The sequence below is a fragment of the Capra hircus genome, chromosome 13 (assembly GCF_001704415.2).
Source record: "Capra hircus breed San Clemente chromosome 13, ASM170441v1, whole genome shotgun sequence".
Classification (NCBI taxonomy): Eukaryota; Metazoa; Chordata; class Mammalia; order Artiodactyla; family Bovidae; genus Capra; species Capra hircus.
Window position 1 is genome coordinate 17,590,046 of NC_030820.1, and position 20,771 is coordinate 17,610,816.

At 41.3% G+C, this 20,771-nt stretch overlaps 1 protein-coding gene across 6 annotated transcripts in view; it reads right to left on the reverse strand.

Moving 5' to 3' along the window:
- CREM (cAMP responsive element modulator) overlaps positions 1-20,523 on the reverse strand; it is a 66,851-nt gene extending 46,328 nt beyond the window's left edge. For 2 of the 6 annotated variants that reach the window (XM_018056833.1, XM_018056832.1), the window contains exons 1-3: positions 20,303-20,521; positions 9,704-9,803; positions 4,377-4,500 (exon numbers count right to left, since the gene is read on the reverse strand). In XM_018056833.1, the coding sequence (XP_017912322.1) occupies positions 4,377-4,500; positions 9,704-9,747 (168 nt within the window). In that variant the 5' untranslated portion in view covers positions 9,748-9,803; positions 20,303-20,521. 6 annotated transcript variants of the gene reach the window in all.

Here is a 20,771-nt window from a genome sequence, read left to right on the forward strand (position 1 = left end):
TGTATAAGCGTTGCATACCCAGAAGAAAGGTGGAATGAGATGACGTGATGTCTGAGATCTGGAGAGCTGCTTAAAATTCTTCCACAAAAAGGGAAAAAGAAAAAATTTTTAAATATAAATTTTGTAGCAACTGCTACAAAATCTTAATTTTAGGTTTCTATAAATGTTGAAGCCTTATTCTACTCTTATATATGTCTGAAATCTTTCATCACAAAAGAAATGATAAGTTCCCATTACCACTTAAGGATTATATTACTTCCAAAGGCTGTATGTGTAACTTTTAAGACTACCTGTATATACAGTAATTTTGCTTGTCACTATTTTGGCTTTGGGAAAGAGTTTTCTCCTGGCTTGGTGATATAAAATAGACTCTCGTAACTTATCATCAACAGTTTTTCCAGGGGGAGAGGAGAGTAGACTCTAGTCTTATATACGTATCAACATATACATTTAGACAGACTCCAGCTTCAATTAAAAAAAATCAACATAAAAAATAATTCAAAGCAAGAAAATACACAAATCACAGTACTCAAACCTCAGCGATCTTCCACGCCAGCCTCTAGCCCTTGGATACCGTTACCACGTGATCTCTATTTGCTTTTGGATACAGACAGAAGTGGCAGGCTCCACTGATACCTGGGAAGTTATAAAACAGAAAAACTGCAAACTCAGAACTCTAGCCTTCCTCCATCAGTCAACAGAGCAGAGGTGTGAGGGCCAAGAGCAAGCTCAAGTTTTCACATCTTTATAGCTGGGATGGTTTGCAGCGTTAACTTGATTAGCAGAAGCCCTGGAAAGGCCGGGATAGGCAAAACTACTGCTATCGAATGACCAGAGGCAAAGGATGAGGCCCACTGAAACTTGGGGTTATATCTTTTGTTCTCACACTATTTAATGATAAATAGACCATGTGGAAAAGAAAGTAAGTGTCATAAATTTTGCTTTATACAAGACTGAATTTAAGTCTAAAACATCTGGGAATTCACAATCCTCTAGTTTAAAATAAGTGGCAAGAATGTACAAAATATCAGGAATTATTCAGAAGAGTCAGTCATGTTTAGCATACATTATAGGCTTAATGAATGAAGATTTCAGCTTGATTTCCTAATCCTTCTATCATATATTGCATAATAATGAACACTCAAATGAACTGCTTCAGGCATCACAAGACTCTAAACTGATAATAATGTTTAGAAAAATTATGACTCTTAAGAACTGTGTCCTAATTCTGTAAGACATCATGATCCATAAAGGATTTATGGCCTCACATCCATGGAGGATAACTCTTATTTAATCAAAAGAATCAATGAGTCAGCATACAGATTTCTTCTTAATCTCTTAACATTCCTAGTATATGAAAGATAAATACCGTGATATATTTTTTGATCAAGTGTTTTAAATATATGGAAAACAGAATAAGATAGGTCTATGAACTTGCTATCCAAATGTAATGACTATCAACATTTAATATACTTGAGATTTTTAAGGAAGTAAACATTATGAATGTAAACCACAGCCTTTTCCTTGCTCTGTGGTTCAGTCTTCTCACAAGTCTCTATCTCTGAGCCCTTCTGTTTTATTTAACCCTTCAAACTTCCCCACACTCCTATTTAACACTTCAAACTTACCCCAGCTCACACTCCTTTGTCTCCCAGACCCATCTTTCTCTTTCACAGGAAAATTTCTTAAAGAATCTATACTTCCAATTTCTACTTTCTCTCTCTCTTAATTATTCTGTAACCTACTAAAGCCTGGTTTCTGTTCACTGGACTCCTGTGAGATTTCACAAACCTCATTAATCCGAGGTTATTTTTCAGACCCTACATTGACCTCTTCAGCAACTTCTGACTGAGACTCACAGAGCTGGGTGTCACCCAGGCTGAAGGCTGGAGGAAAAGGCACGTGTAGAGGACAGACAGGGAAGCAGTGCCTACAGGGAGAGAAGCGGGCGCAGGAGGAAGAGCTGCTCTCAACTAGCGCTTCAGCAAAAGGCGAACTACAGATCTGGAATCACAGTTATAACAACTCTAGTTGCCACTTTTGTCTTTTCTGAAATTTTTGTCACCAAGGAAGGCAGGACTGGACTTCCCTGGTGGCTCAGACAGTAAAGAATCTGCCTGCAATGCAGGAGACCCAGATTCAATCCCTAGGTTGGGAAGATCCCCTGGAGAAGGAAATGGCAACCCACTCCAGTGTTCTCGCCCAGCGAATCCCATAGACAGAAGAGCCTGGCGGGCTAGAGTCCATGGGGTCGCAGAGTCAGACATGACTGGGTGACTAACAACATATTTGGGACTTTGAAATGGTAAATATTTGTGATGTGTAAAAAAGCATGATACATAACTGTATGATCTTAATTACATAAAAATGGACGCTTGGTTGTGTAAATACACAAACGAGACCTAAAAAGATGCATCAGACGGTAAAGTGCTTATGATTCTGGATGACTTTGGTTTTTGTTTTGGTTTCCTATTATGCACAGGTTAACTTTTAAGAAATAAATGTCATTTTAAAAACCTTAAAAGAAAACTCTAGAAGACCCCAGATTAATCAAAAGATATATGTATATTCTATTAACATTCTTTTCGCAGACAAAAAGACAATAGGATAAACATCAAGATGCTAACAACAATTAAATTTCTGCATGTAAAGACTACAGGTGGCTTTAATTTTCTTCTTCATTTAATAATACACATTTTGCCAATTTTCTACAAATGAACTTTTTTTTTTAATGAGAAAAAGGCTGCTTTCTTGAAAAATAGCATGGTCTGCATGCCAGTTTTCCACGGTAACAAAGAAGGGTGTTGCCAGGGAGATGCAGCTCCACAGAGCACTTGTGAGGAGGAAACCCCAGGGAGCAAGTGGGTGTTGGGAGCCTGAAAGAGGAAAGAAGGGCAGGCTGAGTGCAGGGCGTTTTGGAAAAGTCCAGACCATGCAGGAACCAGGCTGGCCGGAGACAACCCTGGAGTTGCCTGGCACTGCTGCAGGCCTTCCAGGCAGCCATCGGTCCTTCCTAGTCTCTCTTCCAGATACTGCAAAGTCTCTCTACTGCTCGAACTCATGTCACTGTGATGCCACCCAAATGAGGTTCCCACTCCCGGCTTGCTGATGTCCCACTCAACACCACGGGGCCCCAGGTATCCTGCTTTGGTGAACACTTAGAACACGGGATGGTCCACTCTCTCAGATGCATACCACCCTCCAGCTAACCCTGACCAGCTCCACTTCCCAGCCCAGACACAGCACCACTTGGCCTCAACACCAGCAGTTCCTACCCCCATCCTCTGCCTTCTGTATATTCTTCCCTGGCCTAGAGAATATGCTTCCCTCTCCTTATATACCCAGTGACCTCCACCCTTCATAATAAAACCCTCTACAGAGCACTCTGAATATTCAGGAAATCAACCCTGAATATTCATTGGAAGGACTCATGCTCAAGCCGAAGCTCCAATACTTTGGGCCTTGATAGCGAAGAACTGATTCACTGGAAAAGACCCTGATGCTGGGAAAGATAGAAGGCAGAACGAGAAGGGGACAACAGAAAATGAGACGGTTGGATGGCATCACCGACTCAATGGACAGAGTTTGAACAAGCTCCAGGAGATGGTGAAGGACAGGGAAGCCTGGTGTGCTGCAGTCCATGGCGTCACAAAGAGTCGGACTGAGTGACTGAACAGCAACAGAGCACTCCTGGTCCCCCAGCTGCTTCCCCTCTGCACAGCCCAGTCATTCCTATGTAACACCTTGCAGCACTTCTTACATGGCGAGACTTATCCCCTAAACACCTCTCCCCACTAAACCGTGAGATGTCAAGTACAGGAAATCCAGAGCCTCATGCATCCAAAACACCGCCTAGATATGGAAGGGGCTCAGTAAGTAGTTGATGAGCTAAATAAATGTATCTGTTTTTACTATATAGTTTTATAGATATCTCAGAAATGAGGTTTAAGAGCTGAAAAACAGCTAACTCATATTGGTGCTCTCTAAATGAAACCAATTCAAAGTTTAAGGCCTAACTAAAAAGAAAGTAAAGATTAAACCAAGTATATACTGGGCAAATGGCAAGATTTCTGTCATCTTTAGAGCTGAGAATATAAAACTACATCAATCTGGAATTACCAACCTTACCAAATAGTAATCTGAGGACTACACACTATGCAGGGGGTTTTGTTTCTCCTTTACATAGTGTCTGTTACAATGCAAAAGTAATTCAAACACATATCTTCTCTTTGAAGGCAAATCAGTAAGACTGGCTGATACCCAGGGAACAGGGGAAACTTAAGATCAATGGCAAGAAAACAGAATCTGTGTGTAATTCTCATTTCCACACAGGCTGACTTTCATGGGTGCCTGCCTGATGCCTACGTTGAGTTTACCTGAGCTAAAGTGGGGATTGAATTTTGACCAGTCTGCGTCTGCATGTGAGCAGATTCGCTCTCTGCCACAGAATCTGGTAAACTTCCATCCTGCTGAGAGTCAATTGTTTCCATGGTCATTTGTCTGAAAAGACAATAAAAAGGAAGAAGAATTAAGGCCCTATCTGAAATACCTGTTTTCACCTGGCTTTCTGGCTGATATTCACTTCTATCATCCAATTGTTCTACCTTGTTTTTCAAGAAATAGATTCAGTGGCAAAGCTCTCTAACTCTCCAAATGTAAAGACACCTTCTCTGCTCACTGGATATGAACAGTATACCAAGAGAGCAATGTCCCATGGGAATTAGTTTATTTGAAAATTTTTTAATCTTATAATAAAGTCTCCTTGATAATTACTTTAAGCTCTCTAGCATAAATTAGTGATAAAGTTAGGTTTTATATTTCACACGAAGTTTAAACATACTACAACTCTCATGACCTAATAAACCTGCTTTATACTATGATTCAGTATGAAAGAATTTCCATATTACCTATATTAAATGCGTTATGATATAAAGATGTGTCTGGCTTTGTCAGAACTAAATAGTTTCTGATTTTAAAAAAACCTGTCAAATTGAATCACTCGGAGTGGACCACTTGTCCTGCAGCTCTTCCTTCACTTAAAGAGGAGAATCTAATTTTTCCAGGAAAAACTTGTAAATTTTTATCTTATAATTTCAACTTAAGTTAATAATTTCTATATAGGCCCTTTCTAGACAGAAGGTAAGCCACATTATAATGTTACCCTACTACGAGAATATGTAAAATATGCAAACAAAATCAACAAAAAAATTTTAAAAACTTATAGGAACTACTCCCTGCAATTGTGTATCTTTGCAATCGTTCATAATATAGTGTGTTTTTTTCACCTCAGTAGCCTAAATATATATCCCGAAAGTATGCAGGCAACTTAGAACTTTAAATTGAAATGTCCAGACGTTTTTTCCAGATTGAATTCTTCTGCATTTCAAGAGGCATCACTTGAATCCAAGTCTTCTGTTCCCAAAGCTGTCTGCTGTAGCCTGCACTACACCTAGAGTTACTTCTCTCTATTCAGACAGTTTAATACTTACAACTGACCGTGACAGTTCAGAGCAATTATGAAAATCTAGAGTCTACTCTGGAAAGACATCTTTCCCTCAATGTTCCCCAATTCTTTTATTTCTTATTATTTCCCAGCATGGGCTTTCTAATTCTAGGTAAGCAGAGGCCATCCCCCTGCAAAAACTGCCAATTCCTGAGGTTCCACTTTTGCTTGTGAGCAGTTTCCAAGGAGAATACCTAGAACATTTGATTCTGCAGGATATGAAAAGGTATTATCTGGGCAAAGAGTGTAAGAGGAAAAACGCTTGGCCAGAGTTTAAAATATCTGGGATTAAAAGGGTTTCTTGGCCGCAGAACCTTCTCTGATGCTTGACTATTCCAGTTTGACTTGGGAAGGATGATGCAGATGCAGTCAACAGCATTTTCCAAAAGAACCATCCCAAACCCTTTTCCAACAAAGCGAGTCCTAGCAGAAATGGTTTGGAAAGATTGCGAGAAATGTTGTCTTATGCTTCCTACACCTTTATTAAAAGCTCTTCAGGTTCTGTCAAGAACTTGAGTCTCCACTAAAACATTACCCTCTGAAAGGCCTTCCCCCTTTCAGAAACATTCCTTTAGCACCATCTACATGACATACCCTGAGAATACAAAAGTCACAGTCCTTGCTCTCAAGGACACCGTTCTCCACTTGGACCTTAGTTTCTCCAAAAGTCCTCGGACAACCTGTCTTAGAATTGACAAACACACTTGTAAAGGAAAAAAAAAGCAGATTCCCAGGCTCGATCCAAAACCTACTGATTCAAACTTTCTAAGGGGTCTAATTTTTATATCTAAGAGATTCTGATAGCTATTAAAATTTGAGAACAACTTAGCTTATTGGTAAATGATATTGATTAGACCCGTAATGAACACAAATTGTGTGGGGATGCTATGTATGAAATGCTAGGAGAAACACAGGAAAACTGAAATAGGCCTGAGGATGGGGCCATATGAGTTGTATGCTGAAGGAGGAGAGGGTAGAAAAGATCAGGACAACCAAGAGAGGAAGGAAAATACAGAGCATGTTTGGAAGACAGAGTAGCTGACTAGAGCAGACAATCTGGTGAGGCGTACAGGAGCCTGCTAGTTTTCATCCTTAACAACTTCTAAAGGGCAATATAGTCAGTTCTTCTTATAGAGGTGAGGGAAAAGGGACATAAAGAGGTTTAGAATCTGATTTTCGACAAAGGGATTGAGTGGCAAAGCCGAGTTTCGAACCGAGGTCTTTTCCCAAAGCATATTCTCAATGACCAAACCAAACTGCCATTCAATCTCTCTCACAACATGAGCTCACTTTATCTTTACAGCCTCATCTCCAGTCACTCCATTCCTTCCCACATTCTGCAATCCAGCCTCCTTACGAGCCATGTCTTTGGTTGAATAACACATCTTATTTCCCCAATTTTAATTTCCTGTATCTGTACTTCTCTCTTCCTTGGATGCCCTTCAGTCTTTCTTTGTCCAACGGGCACATTTCTACTCATTCTTCAAAGTCTAGATCAAGGATACCATCTTTAAAAAGTCTATTCTGATAGCCTTGGGCAGAATGATTCTGTCCTGAGTTCCCAAGGCATCTTGTTCAATCCCTCCATTTCAGCACTTGTCTAGCATGTTCATCTGTCCACAAAGTTCTAGCAATAGTGTGAGGAACAGACACAACATCTTAGATTTCAATGTATTCCCAGTACCTAGAATAGAATCTACCATAATCGTTAAGTGAGGGAATTAATTAATCAACTATTCCAGAAGACTATATGACTGTCAGGGGTTACTAAAATAATAAGAAGGTTCAGAGAGATTTGGTGTCTTGCTCCAGGGCTCACAGAAGACTGAATGATAGAGGGTGAACAGGAGGTCCGGAGTTTGTGACTCCAGGGTCCCTCCCACAGCTGGTACCCTGAGCAGTATTCCCGTCTAGATACATCTTACAAAAACGGTGTGCTTCGCAGTATGCTGCCACTGGTGTCACAGTCTTCACTCAGATGGGATGTACAGACTCTAATTTCATCCCATTTTATTCTCCTGGAGTGCCTTGTACAGGGCCCGGTACATGTCATTCAGTCCAACTTTGTTACTAAATCAATTTATTTGAAAGTAAAAATCTACAGAAGAGCAGGTCAGTACTACCAATTTATATAGCCTGTCATCTTCAAATAAGTTCATTCTGCTGATCTATAACCAACTCCTCTCCAGTACAGCCTCCTAAACCCACTAAAAGCCAACCCCAGACCAAGACTCAGGGGAGAAGATTCAACTAACACTGGAGTGCTCAATATGGATCAGTCACTGTACTGGGCATTTTCAGACAGTAACCCAGCAGGAAATAAAGGGCCCAAACCTCAGATGGAAATGACACATATCAACACTAATATCTGTAAATCAGTCTCAGCTAGTTCCAAAGGAATTTGTTTACCAAGTGTAAGAGAGAGACCCATTTTAATCTTGCACTGTTCACTTACCTACTTTACAGCAAAAATTAAAGAGGTGAATCATACAATATTTTTCCCCAAATCTCACTTTCTATACCAAATTTTAAACACAGTTATACTAGTATTAATAATCTGTATATTAATTAATTATATAATATTTCAATTTTAAATACAAATGAGAAAAAGACTAATTAGGAAATAGAAATTAAAGAATATTTAAAAATAAACACATACAAAATGATAAAAACAGAAACAAAGTTAAAAGTCCATTAAGCACTATAATCTACAAGTAAGCAAAATACTGGGAAACATTTGGTTCTACAATTCTAAAGAACAGATAAGGATTTGCTAACACAGGCATATTTAAACTTATAAATGATTAATGATGGTAGCAACATTCTTATGAAAGTTAAATATTTCTTCTGAAATCTTTATTTATTAGCAAACCATTCTCTTCTTCAGTAGAAAAGTAAATGTTATCCCAACATGTTTTGAAAAATTGGGATTCATCTTCATAAATATTAATATAATCATTGTTTTAAAAGAACAGGATCCACTCAGTTGCACAATTTTCAAAGTCTTCTAGGGTGAACTACCTTTAGTGCGGGTAGCCTTGTATTTGCGGGTTACTCTGTTATTTTCTAGGTTTTTAGTAGAACATCTATGTCATATTTCAAAAACTCCCCAAAATACTGAACTACAGCAAACAGCACAGTACTGTTTGTATATGGTTTATATAACACACTTTGAAGAAATGAATACAAAGCAGTACAGTTGTAAAAATTATGTTTTTATAATTATAGAAATATTGAGATAATTAATGACCAAAGTTATTTTGGCATACCTATGTACCAAGCACACACAAGATATTTAAAAAGAAGGAAAAATGAGAAGGAAAAGGAAAAACATTTTTGAAAAATTCTATCCTAGGTACCCAGGAAGATATTCTTAAAAGAAAGGAAGAAAAAAAAAGAAACAAAGAAAAGACATACAAGCCAAAAATATCTAAGTGAAAAATAAGTTTCCTAGTTATAATTAAAGTATACAATTAATAACTTAAAAAATCTTAGTTGTATCCAATTTGCAAAGACAAATTATACTGCAGAGCAACTATATTTATCCATGCAAAACTTTTTTACCTGCTTAAAAAACAGAATCCAGCAACGAAAGGAAAAATGATTAAAGTTGTTTTTATTATCTCTTTTTAAATAGTTTTATTAAAACTGTCATGAAAAATTCATTTTCTTTTTGCTGCTAGACCCAACTGATAAACCAGAATGTCTCTGAAAATAACTAAAAGACAATCTGAAAAATAATATTTGGATTTCCAGAAAACATTGGTAGAGATGTGCTGTTTTACAACTTTACAGGTGTTGACTAAAGGCAAAAATAAAAATGAAAACTCTGTCCACTTCCATATATATCATCTCCTTTCTAACTGAAAAGGCCACCACTTAGAACGAGCTGACCATGAATGACCACTCAACTCCTATGATGCCCAGCACAACTCATGGTAGAAGACAAACTCCCTAATTGAACAGCTGAGCAATTTGGGTACATACTATTATAGTTATATTAAAAAAAAAAAAATATATATATATATATATACACACACCAGGCAAGAGTACTGGAGTGGGGTGCCGTCGCCTTCTCCACACACACACATATACATACACAAACACATATACGTATATACACACACCATTAATTTATCCATTTTAACTTTAAGCTAAGTAGAACTTTCAAAAGAATAGAAAAATAACATATCCACCTACCTTAGATTTGTCTTCATATATTTTTTCCTGCCACATTTGCTCATTATTAAGACATTAATAATCAATGCTTTGCTCCTTCCTGTTTTCTTCTTTATTTATCCTGCAGTAAATTATAATGTTGAATTGGGGGATCATAAGATTTTATTTCAAAAAAATTAAAATCTCACAACTACAGCAAAATACCCTAGTTTCATAAAACTAAAAAAAAAAAAGGCATAGAAAGCTGGAAATGTATTTTTTTTCATACTTATTCCTACCCAATTTTCTCATTTTTGGAAGAAAAAAATTTTCAGAAAAATTAAATTGTATGCTATTTACCAGATGATTTCCTATTGAACAGAGCAGTGCTACTTGAATCATTTAATACACATTGCAACGTGCTTCTATCAGCTCTATTTTATGACAATAAACATTTAATAAACTGAATGAATTATCATTTTCTCAAATTTCATTTCACTGAAACAAATTTGTCAACTGTTTTTCATATACCTTAACTTCAAAACTGGGTTTTGTTAAAAAATTTTAATTCCAAACAAAATAGTAATTTTTCCTTTAAAATCTCCTCTGACAGCCTTCAATCTATTTTAAAAAGCTGTTTTAGACACTGTAGAAATTAAACTCCTTTTTTTTACTAATATCTCTTTAAAATGTACATTTGACATGCTACTGCTGCTGTGGAGTGCTCAGTTGTGTCTGACTCTCTGCAACCCCATGGACTGTAGCCTGCCAGGCTCCTCTGCCCATGGAATGCTCCAGGCAAAAGTACTAGGGTGGGTTGCCATTTCCTTTTCCAGGGGATCTTCCTCACTCAGGGATTGAACCTGCATCTTTTGTGTCTCCTGCACTGACTGGCAGGTGGATTCTCTACCACCGCACCACCAGGGAAGCCCTCGACATGCTGAGTGAAATAAAATCGACAAAGAAAAAGACCAAAGGAGAGCAGTGAGCTCTCACTTTATTCTAGATTTGAAAGGACAAACACTGGCATTCCTAAGTTTCTTCCGGGCGCCTATGCCAACAATGGGTGCTCTGCCACAAATAGGCTATTTTCAGGGCTCCCTCATAATGGTCCCTTTATAAAGATGTTACACCATCTCACCCAATTTGGAAACTGAGTTGGCAGTCAGGTGTGCTACCCCTCACTAGGGGCACTAGGACAATGATTATTGTTACCACCTGCCCCCAATCTACACTAGAGATGAGAAAAGATAGGGCATTTGAACCAAACCCCCCACCCCCACCCCTCCCTGACCCCAACCAGGATTCCCTGGTGGGTCAGTTGGTAAAAGAATCCGCCTGCAGTGCAGGAGATTGCCGGCAATACAGGAAACCAAGGTTCGATCCCTGGGTCAGGAAGATCCTACTGGAGAAGGAAATGGCAACTCACTCCAGCACTTTTATTTTTCAATTGAAGGATAATTGCTTTACAGAATTCTGTCATTTTCTGTCAAACTTCAACACGAATCAGCCATCAGTTCAGTTCAGTTCAGTCGCTCAGTAGTGTCCGACTCTGCAACCCCATGAATCGCAGCATGCCAGGCCTCCATGTCCATCACCAACTCCCGGAGTTCACTCAAACTCATGTCCATCGAGTCAGTGATGCCATCCAGCCATCCTATCCTCTGATGTCCCCTTCTCCTCCTGCCCCCAATCCCTCCCAGATCAGGGTCTTTTCCAATGAGTCAACTCTTCACATGAGGTGGCCAAAGTATTGGAGTTTCAGCTTTAGCATCATCAGTTCTTCCAAAGAACACTCAGGACTGATCTCCTTTAGAATGGACTGGTTGGATCTCCTTGCAGTCCAAGGGACTCTCAAGAGTCTTCTCCAACACCACAGTTGAAAAGCATCAATTCTTCGGTGCTCAGCTTTCTTCACAGTCCAACTCTCACATCCATACAGTGACCACTGGAAAAACCATAGCCTTGACTAGACGGACCTTTGTTGGCAAAGTAATGTCTCTGCTTTTGAATATGCTATCTAGGTTGGTCATAACTTTCCTTTCCAAGGATTAAGCATCTTTTCATTTCATGGCTGCAATCACCATCTGCAGTGATTTTGGAGTCCCAAAAAATAAAATCTGAGACTGTTTCCACTGTTTCCCCATCTATTTCCCATGAAGTGTTGGGACTAGATGCCATGATCTTCGTTTTCTGAATGTTGAGCTTTAAGCAACTTGTTCACTCCTCTTTCACTTTCATCAAGAGGCTTTTTAGTTCCTCTTCACTTTCTGCCATAAGGATGGTGTCCTCTGCATATCTGAGGTTATTGATATTTCTCCCGGCGATCTTAATTCCAGCTTGTGCTTCTTCCAGCCCAGCATTTCTCATGATGTACTCTGCACAGAGGTTAAATAAGCAGGGTGACAATATACAGCCTTGACATACTCCTTTTCCTATTTGGAACCAGTCTGTTGTTCCATGTCCAGTTCTAACTGTTGCTTCCTGACCTGCATATAGGTTTCTCAAGAGGCAGGTCAGGTGGTCTGGTATTCCAATGTCTTTCAGAATTTTCCAGTTTATTGTGATCCACACAGTCAAAGGCTTTGGCATAGTCAATAAAGCAGAAATAGATTATATAAAACCCATTCTCCTTATTGATCGATTGAAGCAATGTAGGAGAAGAAGATGGCGTCCCACTCCAGTACTCTTGCCTGGAAAATCCCATGGATGGAAAAGCCTGGTAGCTACAGTCCATGGGGTCCCAAAGAGTCAGGCACAACTGAGCGACCTCAATTTCACTTTTCACTTTTCACTTTCATGCATTGGAGAAGGAAATGGCAACCCACTCCAGTGTTCTTGCCTGGAGAATCCCAGGGACAGGGGAGCCTGGTGGGCTGCCGACTATGGGGTCACACAGAGTTGAACATGACTGAAGTGACTTAGCCGCAGCAGCAAGTGGGAAGATCACAGGGGTGATGTCGCTGAGGGCGGTGCTTCCTGGAGATCTTTACAGCCGCCATGGCCCATACTGGAATTCCTTCCTCCTGGGGTCCTTGTTGTCCCGTCTCCATTTTGAAGGCCAGGGGGCCCCTTGGGTCGAATCTTCCTAAGAGGAAGCCATGTGAATTCGTTGGATCCATCGGCCTCAATAGGCCCTGGGGTCACTCTGTCCGAGAATCTGCCTACATGTACCAGGTCCCTGTTCTGGGCGCCACTTGTTGAGGTCCTTTAATAGACCAGAACTCCTGGTGGTCCGGAGTCAATGATAAGAAAGTAAAGGAGAGAAAGAGGCTGATATTCCATGGTTTACACAGAAAGCCAATAAAGCCTCTGCATGGGGCTTGCTCTGTTCACGAAGGCATCCGGCGCCCTCTCGATGGGGTGAAGGCATAGAGCACCTTCTCAAGAGGGTCTTAGAAGCCCGGGCAGGAAAGTGAACTCGGAGAGCCTCTGCACTCCAGGGGATCAGCCTGAAAAAGAAAGGGAGGGGAGAGAGAGAGAGAGAGAGAGAGAGAGAGAGAGAGAGAGAGAGAAAGAAAGACACGGGGACCAGAGCTCTGATGGAGCAAAGGTCAGCTATGATCTTTAGTCTCTATCTTCCTTAATACACCTACAGCATTTCCTACTCACCAAACTTTGTCCTCCTTGAACTCTTCAGGGCACCACAGTCAAGCTTCCCTTCCAAGTTATCCAGTCCTTTGCCCCAGCCTCCTTTGGCCCACTCTTTAAGGGTTGGTGTTTCCATGCTCCCAGTCACAAAAACCGCCACACTCTCCAAGACTGCTTCATCCCTGTTAGATGAGTCTCAAATTTCACCTCCAGCCTGACTCCTCTATGGTCGAATGCTCAGGAGTACCCGACTCTTTTAAAACACCATGGAAGCTCCTCTGTGCATGGGATTTCCCAGGCAAGAATACTGGAGAGGGTAGCCTTTTCCTCCTTCAGGGAAATCGTTCTGACCCAGGGATCGAACCTTTGTCTCTTGTATTGGCAGTACCACCAGCGCCATCTGGGCCTGTATGTATCTGCCTATTTGACATCTCTCAACAGTTTGTTCACAGATCCTCAAGCCTGAAATATTTAAAACTAACCTCAACTCCTTTGCTCTACATCTCCCTTCCTGCTATACTTTTCATCTCAGTTGGAGACTGACATCGCCATGGCCTCAGGCACCGTATCTGGGCATCCTCTGCCTTTACTCCGCTTCCTTTGTCGGTCCCCAGTTCCTGAGGAGGCAGTGCGGTCTAATGGTCATACACAGCAGCACAGTGTGCGATATCCACAGCGCAGCACAGCACTGCAGGCTGATCTGCGTGTCAACTTGAGTTCTAGCCCTTACTGGACTATGGTTTTGCAAGAAAGACAAAACTGAAGTCCCACCACAATTAGCATGGTCAAAATGAAAAGAATGTGGAATAAAAGGGCAGTGCTCCTCTAACGGAAGCAAGAAAAGAAAGAACACAGGAATGAATAATCTGTTTCTTGGGCTGTGGTTGAAGAAAGATTTTAGCTCTTTGGGAAAGTAGGAGACCCTCACAGGTTAACTATGATTTAAGTAGCAACAGTAAGGTTTGGAAGAAGATAGGAGAAGACTATGAAGTTCATAAGGTAAAGCTGGTTCTTCTCAACCAAGTCAATTAAAAAGTTGGGGAAGGGCAGGCTAGCTAGAAAAGAGAAGTACGGTTGACCTTTAAACAACTCAGGATTGAAACAGCATGGGTCCACCTATATACGGATTCTTTTCAATAAATATATTGGAAATTTGGGGGAAACAGGCAATAATTTGAAAAAAACTCTCAGGTGAAACTCATAGCCTACAAATATTGAAAATATTTTTTAAGAAAAGGTATGTCACGAATGCATAAAATATACGGAGATTCTAATCTAGCTGAACATAGGCATAAGGTGAGTGGTAGGCACTTAATACAGCGTGTTAGTTTTCTTACTCTTTCATAACTTTCAGAGGGTTACATGACCATACAGTATGCCTCACTCTCACAATTGGAGAAACTGTCATGATAGGTGAGTGTTTTGATTTTTTAATGTAACAATGTTTCCAATACTGTATTATAATGACTGTAATATTCTATGCCATAAATTTCTATAGTGATTCATTCATTAGTGTATAGCCTAGGCTACTGTGCCACTGTTAATGCATGAACCATTACATCTATAAATGAAACAAAATTTCTTTTCATATTATCTCTTCATTTTTGATGTCTAGCGTTAGGAATACATATAACAGCTACAGTGTTTTGTTATCACCTAAGATGGTATTGATGTACTGACAAATGATTCATCTTGTCAATTTATAGTACTGATAAATACAGTACAGTCCTATAAATGCTTCTCTTCCTTATGGTTTTCTTGATAACATTTTCTTTTCTCTAGCTTCTTTATTGTAAGAATATAGCATATAATACAAATAACATACAAAATACATTTCAATTGACTGTTTATGTTATTGGTGAGGTTTCTGGTCAATAATAGGCAATTAGCAGTTAAGTTTTAGGGGAGTCAAAAAGTATATGGGAATATTCAGGGGTTAGTGCCTCTAACCCCCATGTTGTTCAAGAGTCAACTTCAATTACCAAAAGCCATATATGTGAAGTTGACAGGGATGATCCTATGATTATTATGTATTTTTAGGTGAAGATGAGTACAGGAAAAACAAAAAATACAGTAGTAACAGGAAATCATGCCACTTTTAACTTTTTGTAATTTTTGTGACGCAAAATTAGAATAACCTTCAAATAACAATTTTTACACTTCTCTGTAAAAATATAAGTGGTCAGGAATAGTTTTTGTAAATAATTATTTGAAACACTTGCAAATACTGTCTTTTACTTTGAACGTGAATCACCCAGAAAATCAAGCAGCATTCTAATACAGATTCAAGACCACCCAGTTTAATTGCTTCAGATACCTATTATGCGTGCGTGTATGCATGCTCAGTCACTCAGTTGTGTGCGATCCCATGGGCTGCAGGCTGCCAGGCTCCCCCTTCTCCATGGAGTCCAGGCAAGGATACTGGACTGGGTTGCCATTTCCTCCTCCAGGGGATCTTCTCAACCTAGGGACTGAATCCATGTCTCCTGCATCTCCTGCATTAGCAGGCAGGTTCTTTACCACTGAGCCACCTCAGATACCTATTATTATTTAAGAAATATTAACTCTTTACCAAAATCACCAAAGGATTAAAAATTATTCAAGCATCTCATTCTCAATTCATTCCCCCCTGGTGCCTGCTTTTGTCTATTTCAGTCAATGAACAGCAGAATCTGCTGCTAAGGAGGAAATGAAAAATGAAATTCAAATAATCATGGCCTATTTCCTTGTCTCCAAGTCCCCCTTCCCTGCTCCAGCTCCAATTCATGAAAGGAAACAAAACTTTCAGTCTTTTGGGGAAGTTATTGCTTGACTAATAATCACTGTAGGGTGTTTCAACAGCATGCTCCATTGCTGCACTTTAGGTATATTTCAAAAACACTTACCTACATTTAAAGTACAACTGCATTGACCACTAACTAGTAAATTTGGGAAAGAGTAGGTAAGACACTGGAATTAGCTAAAGTTTATAGAAATGAATTTCAATGTTGTGATACTCAGGTTGGTCCTATCTTGTGTATACGAACAAAATTAGTGTCCAAGTGCAGACACATGTCTAAATAAATTAAACTTCACCCCTCCGATAATTTTAAGAAATGCAAAAGCATCCCAAGTGTCTTTATGCATGATACATAGTTGTTCCAATGCCAGAGCTGGAAACTTTCATGACAATCAATGCTATGCTATAAATTACTAAGCATTTCTAGGTGGAAAAAATAATTTTTGTGCTATCAGTGGAAAAAAATTGAAGCTGTTTGAGAATGTGAACAAAACTCTATGACATTTGACATTCTGAGTTAGGATGTTCTAATTTTAAGTCTGCTGAGTTTAAAACAAAACAAAAACAAAAACGTTCATTAAGATAACTTTGAAGAAACTGAGTTTATTTTCAGGAATCCTCAAAAGTAAAAATATTAGAATCACATGAACCCCACTGTTACAATTTAGCAGAATTTCATTTTGACATTTGATTGGTCTGTTCAGTGTTCAGAAAGTGTGCGTGAAGCTGCTTATCATTTGGGGAGAGAGACTTCAGGAGAGCCTCACAAAAAGTTGCTAGTAAGGTTTTCTCGGAGGCAAGCCTCCTTCCTCACCAGCGAGACAATTATTTTAAACAGTTCCAAATAACCTTACCGGCCCATGCTTTTCAAAACTGTTTTGCGTGCACCTTGCCAATAATTTCCTATAATACTCCTGGGATGGTCAGTCAAGAGATTTGCAAAATAGGTATTTTTGAAATTTGCTATAACTGAATTATACCATAAGACTCAACTTGTCTTCATGAGTAATATTAAGATAAATCCCCAGTAATGTCATCCTTACGTTATTCTCTTCATTCTCTCTTACTTTTTACTGGATATCCTATAGCATCATTAAAAGAAAACCCATGAATGAAAGACTTAAAAACAGGGCACTGTTTATTGTGCAATTCTCATGGTAAAAAGTATTTTACATACTTTGTGTGCTTTAAAAGGGAATTAAGAAAATGATTTAAAATGTATATCTCAGTTTCTTCACAGTTATCTACATGTGTATAATGGGTGAGAAACACTTCCCCTGAAATCTATATTTTTACAGTGTATATACCTGTACTGATAATATTGAAACTGGATTCAATGTAGGATACTAATTCTTCTCAAAGTTGACTTTTATATGGGTTAACAGCAGTCTCATTAAGTAGAAAATTAACAGGATTCAATCACATTTCAGGTTTATTTCCTTAATGACCACTACTGATTGCATGTCAAAACATCAATGGTACAGTTGTTAAGTATTTGCATTGTTCAGTTTTATTTTTCAAAGTTTATCTAAATAGGCCATGACATTTGAGCACATTCCCCAGTTGAACTGGCCCAATATTAACTTGTAGAGAACACGAGGGTGGAGAAAACAGGATCAGAAATATATGTCTATACTGATAAAAGATTCAGTCAGGATTCCTTTTGTATGTTAACCTGAACATACTTCCCTGCTGCTGCTGCTGCTAAGTCGCTTCAGTCGTGTCCGACTCTGTGTGACCCCATAGACGGCAGCCCACCAGGCTCCGCCGTCCCTGGGATTCTCCAGGCAAGAACACTGGAGTGGTACTATTCATGAAATGCCCTTAATTCTAAACATGATTTCATATTTTAAACATACAATGATTTGCCTCAATGGGAAACTAGTCTATGGAGTCTGGAATTTGTTAAATTCACCAGATTTCAGGAAAGCTTCTGGGGCAATAGGGAAACAGAAAGACTAAAGCGTTCTTCTTTGTTTACACATTCAATAAAAAATTTATTCATACACTCTTACAAAACGTGTACATAAAACATCCATGTAATTACAACTTCACACTCACCAAAGCAACTCCAGGTTCAAGAGCAAGTCATTGTGCAAGCATTAGTTTACTCTTAACTATTTTACAGATGCACCAAAAATGTCTGTGTCATTACCATCACTTAACATGACAGTTTTCATTCTAACCCCAAAGAAAGGCAATGCCAAAGAATGCTCAAACTACCACACAATTGCACTCATCTCACATGCTAATAAAGTAATGCTTAAAATTCTCCAAGCCAGGCTTCAGCAATACGTGAACTGTGAACTTCCAGATGTTCAAGCTGGTTTTAGAAAAGGCAGAGGAACCAGAGATCAAATTGCCAACATTTGTTGGATCATGGAAAAACCAAGAGAGTTCTAGAAAAATATCTATTTCTGGTTTATTGACTATGCCAAAACCTTTGACTGTGTGGATCACAATAAACTGTGGAAAATTCTGAAAGAGATGGGAATACCAGACCACCTGACCTGCCTCTTGAGAAACCTATATGTTGCTTCCTGTTGTTCAGGAAGCAACAGTTAGAACTGGACACGGAACAACAGACTGGTTCCAAATAGGAAAAGGAGTACATCGAGGCTGTATATTGTCACCCTGCTTATTTAACTTCTATGCAGAGTACATCATGAGAAACACTGGGCTGGAAGAAGCACAAGCTGGAACCAAGATTGCAGGGAGAAATATCAATAACCTCAGATATGCAGATGACACCACCCTTATGGCAGAAAGTGAAGAGGAACTAAAAAGCCTCTTGATGAAAGTGAAAGTGGAGAGTGAAAAAGTTGGCTAAAGCTCAACATTCAGAAAATGAAGATCATGGCATCCGGTCCCATCACTTCATGGGAAATAGATGGGGAAGCAGTGGAAACAGTGTCAGACTTTATTTTTTTGGGCCCCAAAATCACTGCAGATGGTGACTGCAGCCATGAAATGAAAAGACGCTTACTCCTTGAAAGGAAAGTTATGACCAACCTAGATAGCATATTCAAAAGCAGAGACATTACTTGCCAACAAAGGTCCGTCTAGTCAAGGCTATGGTTTTTCCAGTGGTCATGTATGGATGTGAGAGTTGGACTGTGAAGAAAGCTGAGCACTGAAGAATTGATGCTTTTGAACTGTGGTGTTGGAGAAGACTCTTGAGAGTCCCTTGGACTGCAAGGAGATCCAACCAGTCCATTCTAAAGGAGATCAGTCCTGGGTGTTCTTTGGAAGGACTGATGCTAAAGCTGAAACTCCAATACTTTGGCCATCTTATGCAGAGTTGACTCATTCGAAAAAACTCTGATGCTGGGAGGGATTGGGGGCAGGGGGAGAAGGGGACGACAGAGGATGAGATGGCTGGATGGCGTCACCGACTCGATGGACATGAGTTTGGGTGAACTCCGGGAGTTGGTGATGGACAGGGAAGCCTGGTGTGCTGCAGTCCATGGGGTTGCAAAGAGTCGGACACGACTGAGCGACTGAACTGAAGTGAACTGAGTGGGGAAAAAGTTCCTTTTAAGGTCAAAGATTTAAAGACTGTGACTTATGAGGGGAAAGCAGCTTGTTATTCAAAAGCAGCATAGAGACTAGGCCAAAGATGTGGTACCCACAGGGGAATAACCAGAGAACACGACCTTCCTGTCTTCTAACACAGTCTTCACCTTGGACCTCCAGCCCTGCGCATCTCGGTTTGTGTTTATTTCCAGGGAGGGTGGCGAATGAGGCGGGGAAGCCAGAGGTGTTCGGAAGCTGCTTGGGTGAGCCGCTCGGTTACGGGGCCTCCGGTGTGGGCCGAACTGGTTCCGCCAGGCGGCATCGCTCACCCTTGGGCCGGCCGACCGCCGCTGCCCGAGCTGCGCAGGGAGGGAAGCGGCTCACACTATGGATCCAGGTCCGGCCGTCCGAGGACGCTCGTCCCTCTGAGTCCGCGGTCGGGACCGCGGTCGCCTGGCTGGCTGGTCCCGGAGCCAGCGGGGCACGGGGAAGGAAGGTAGCGCGCCTTCCAGAAGCACCGCTCGGTCTGTCTCGGGTAGCGAGAATCGGGGGCGGCGGCTCTGGCGAGCGAGCGAAGCCGACCGACCCGCGTCGCCCGTCGGCCCTCCCCTCCCAGGAGCCGGAGCGGCGGCCCCTCGGAAAAAGCCCTTGAGGTGCGCGGGGCAAACGGCCCCCGGCTACCCGCTCCGCCCCGCCTCGGCTCCGGCGCCGCCGCCTCAGGCCCCGCGGGTGCCGCCGGCCGGCGCGCCACTTACCCGCAGCGAAGCGATTTACGTAGCGGACCTCGTCACTGCTTACGGACGCGAGGAGGTGGGACGACGAGCCCCACCGGGACCGCCGCCGGCCCACGTTGCCCCACGTCAGCGCTGATGCGGCCGCGGCCTCCCCGCCGAGCGCGATCCAACTCGGCGTCGCAGCCGCCCGCCCGCTCGCGGCCTGGAGTCCGCGCGTCCACCCGCCCGCCCCGCTCCGCGCCTGTCCCTGCCCAGTGGACGCCGGGGAAATCCACGCTCGAACCCCGCCCCCTGCCGGCCGCCTGTGGGAGTGCGGCGCCGACAATCCAACAATTGAATGGAACGGGGCGGGGGGGAGGGGATGAGGGGCGGGGCCTGATGGGCGTGGGAGGAGGGGTCTTAGATGGGGAGGAGAGGCCAGGGGCGGGGCCGGGAGAAGGAAGTAGGCTGGGCGGGGAAGAGAACCGCGTTGCGGGCGGGATCTGAGGCT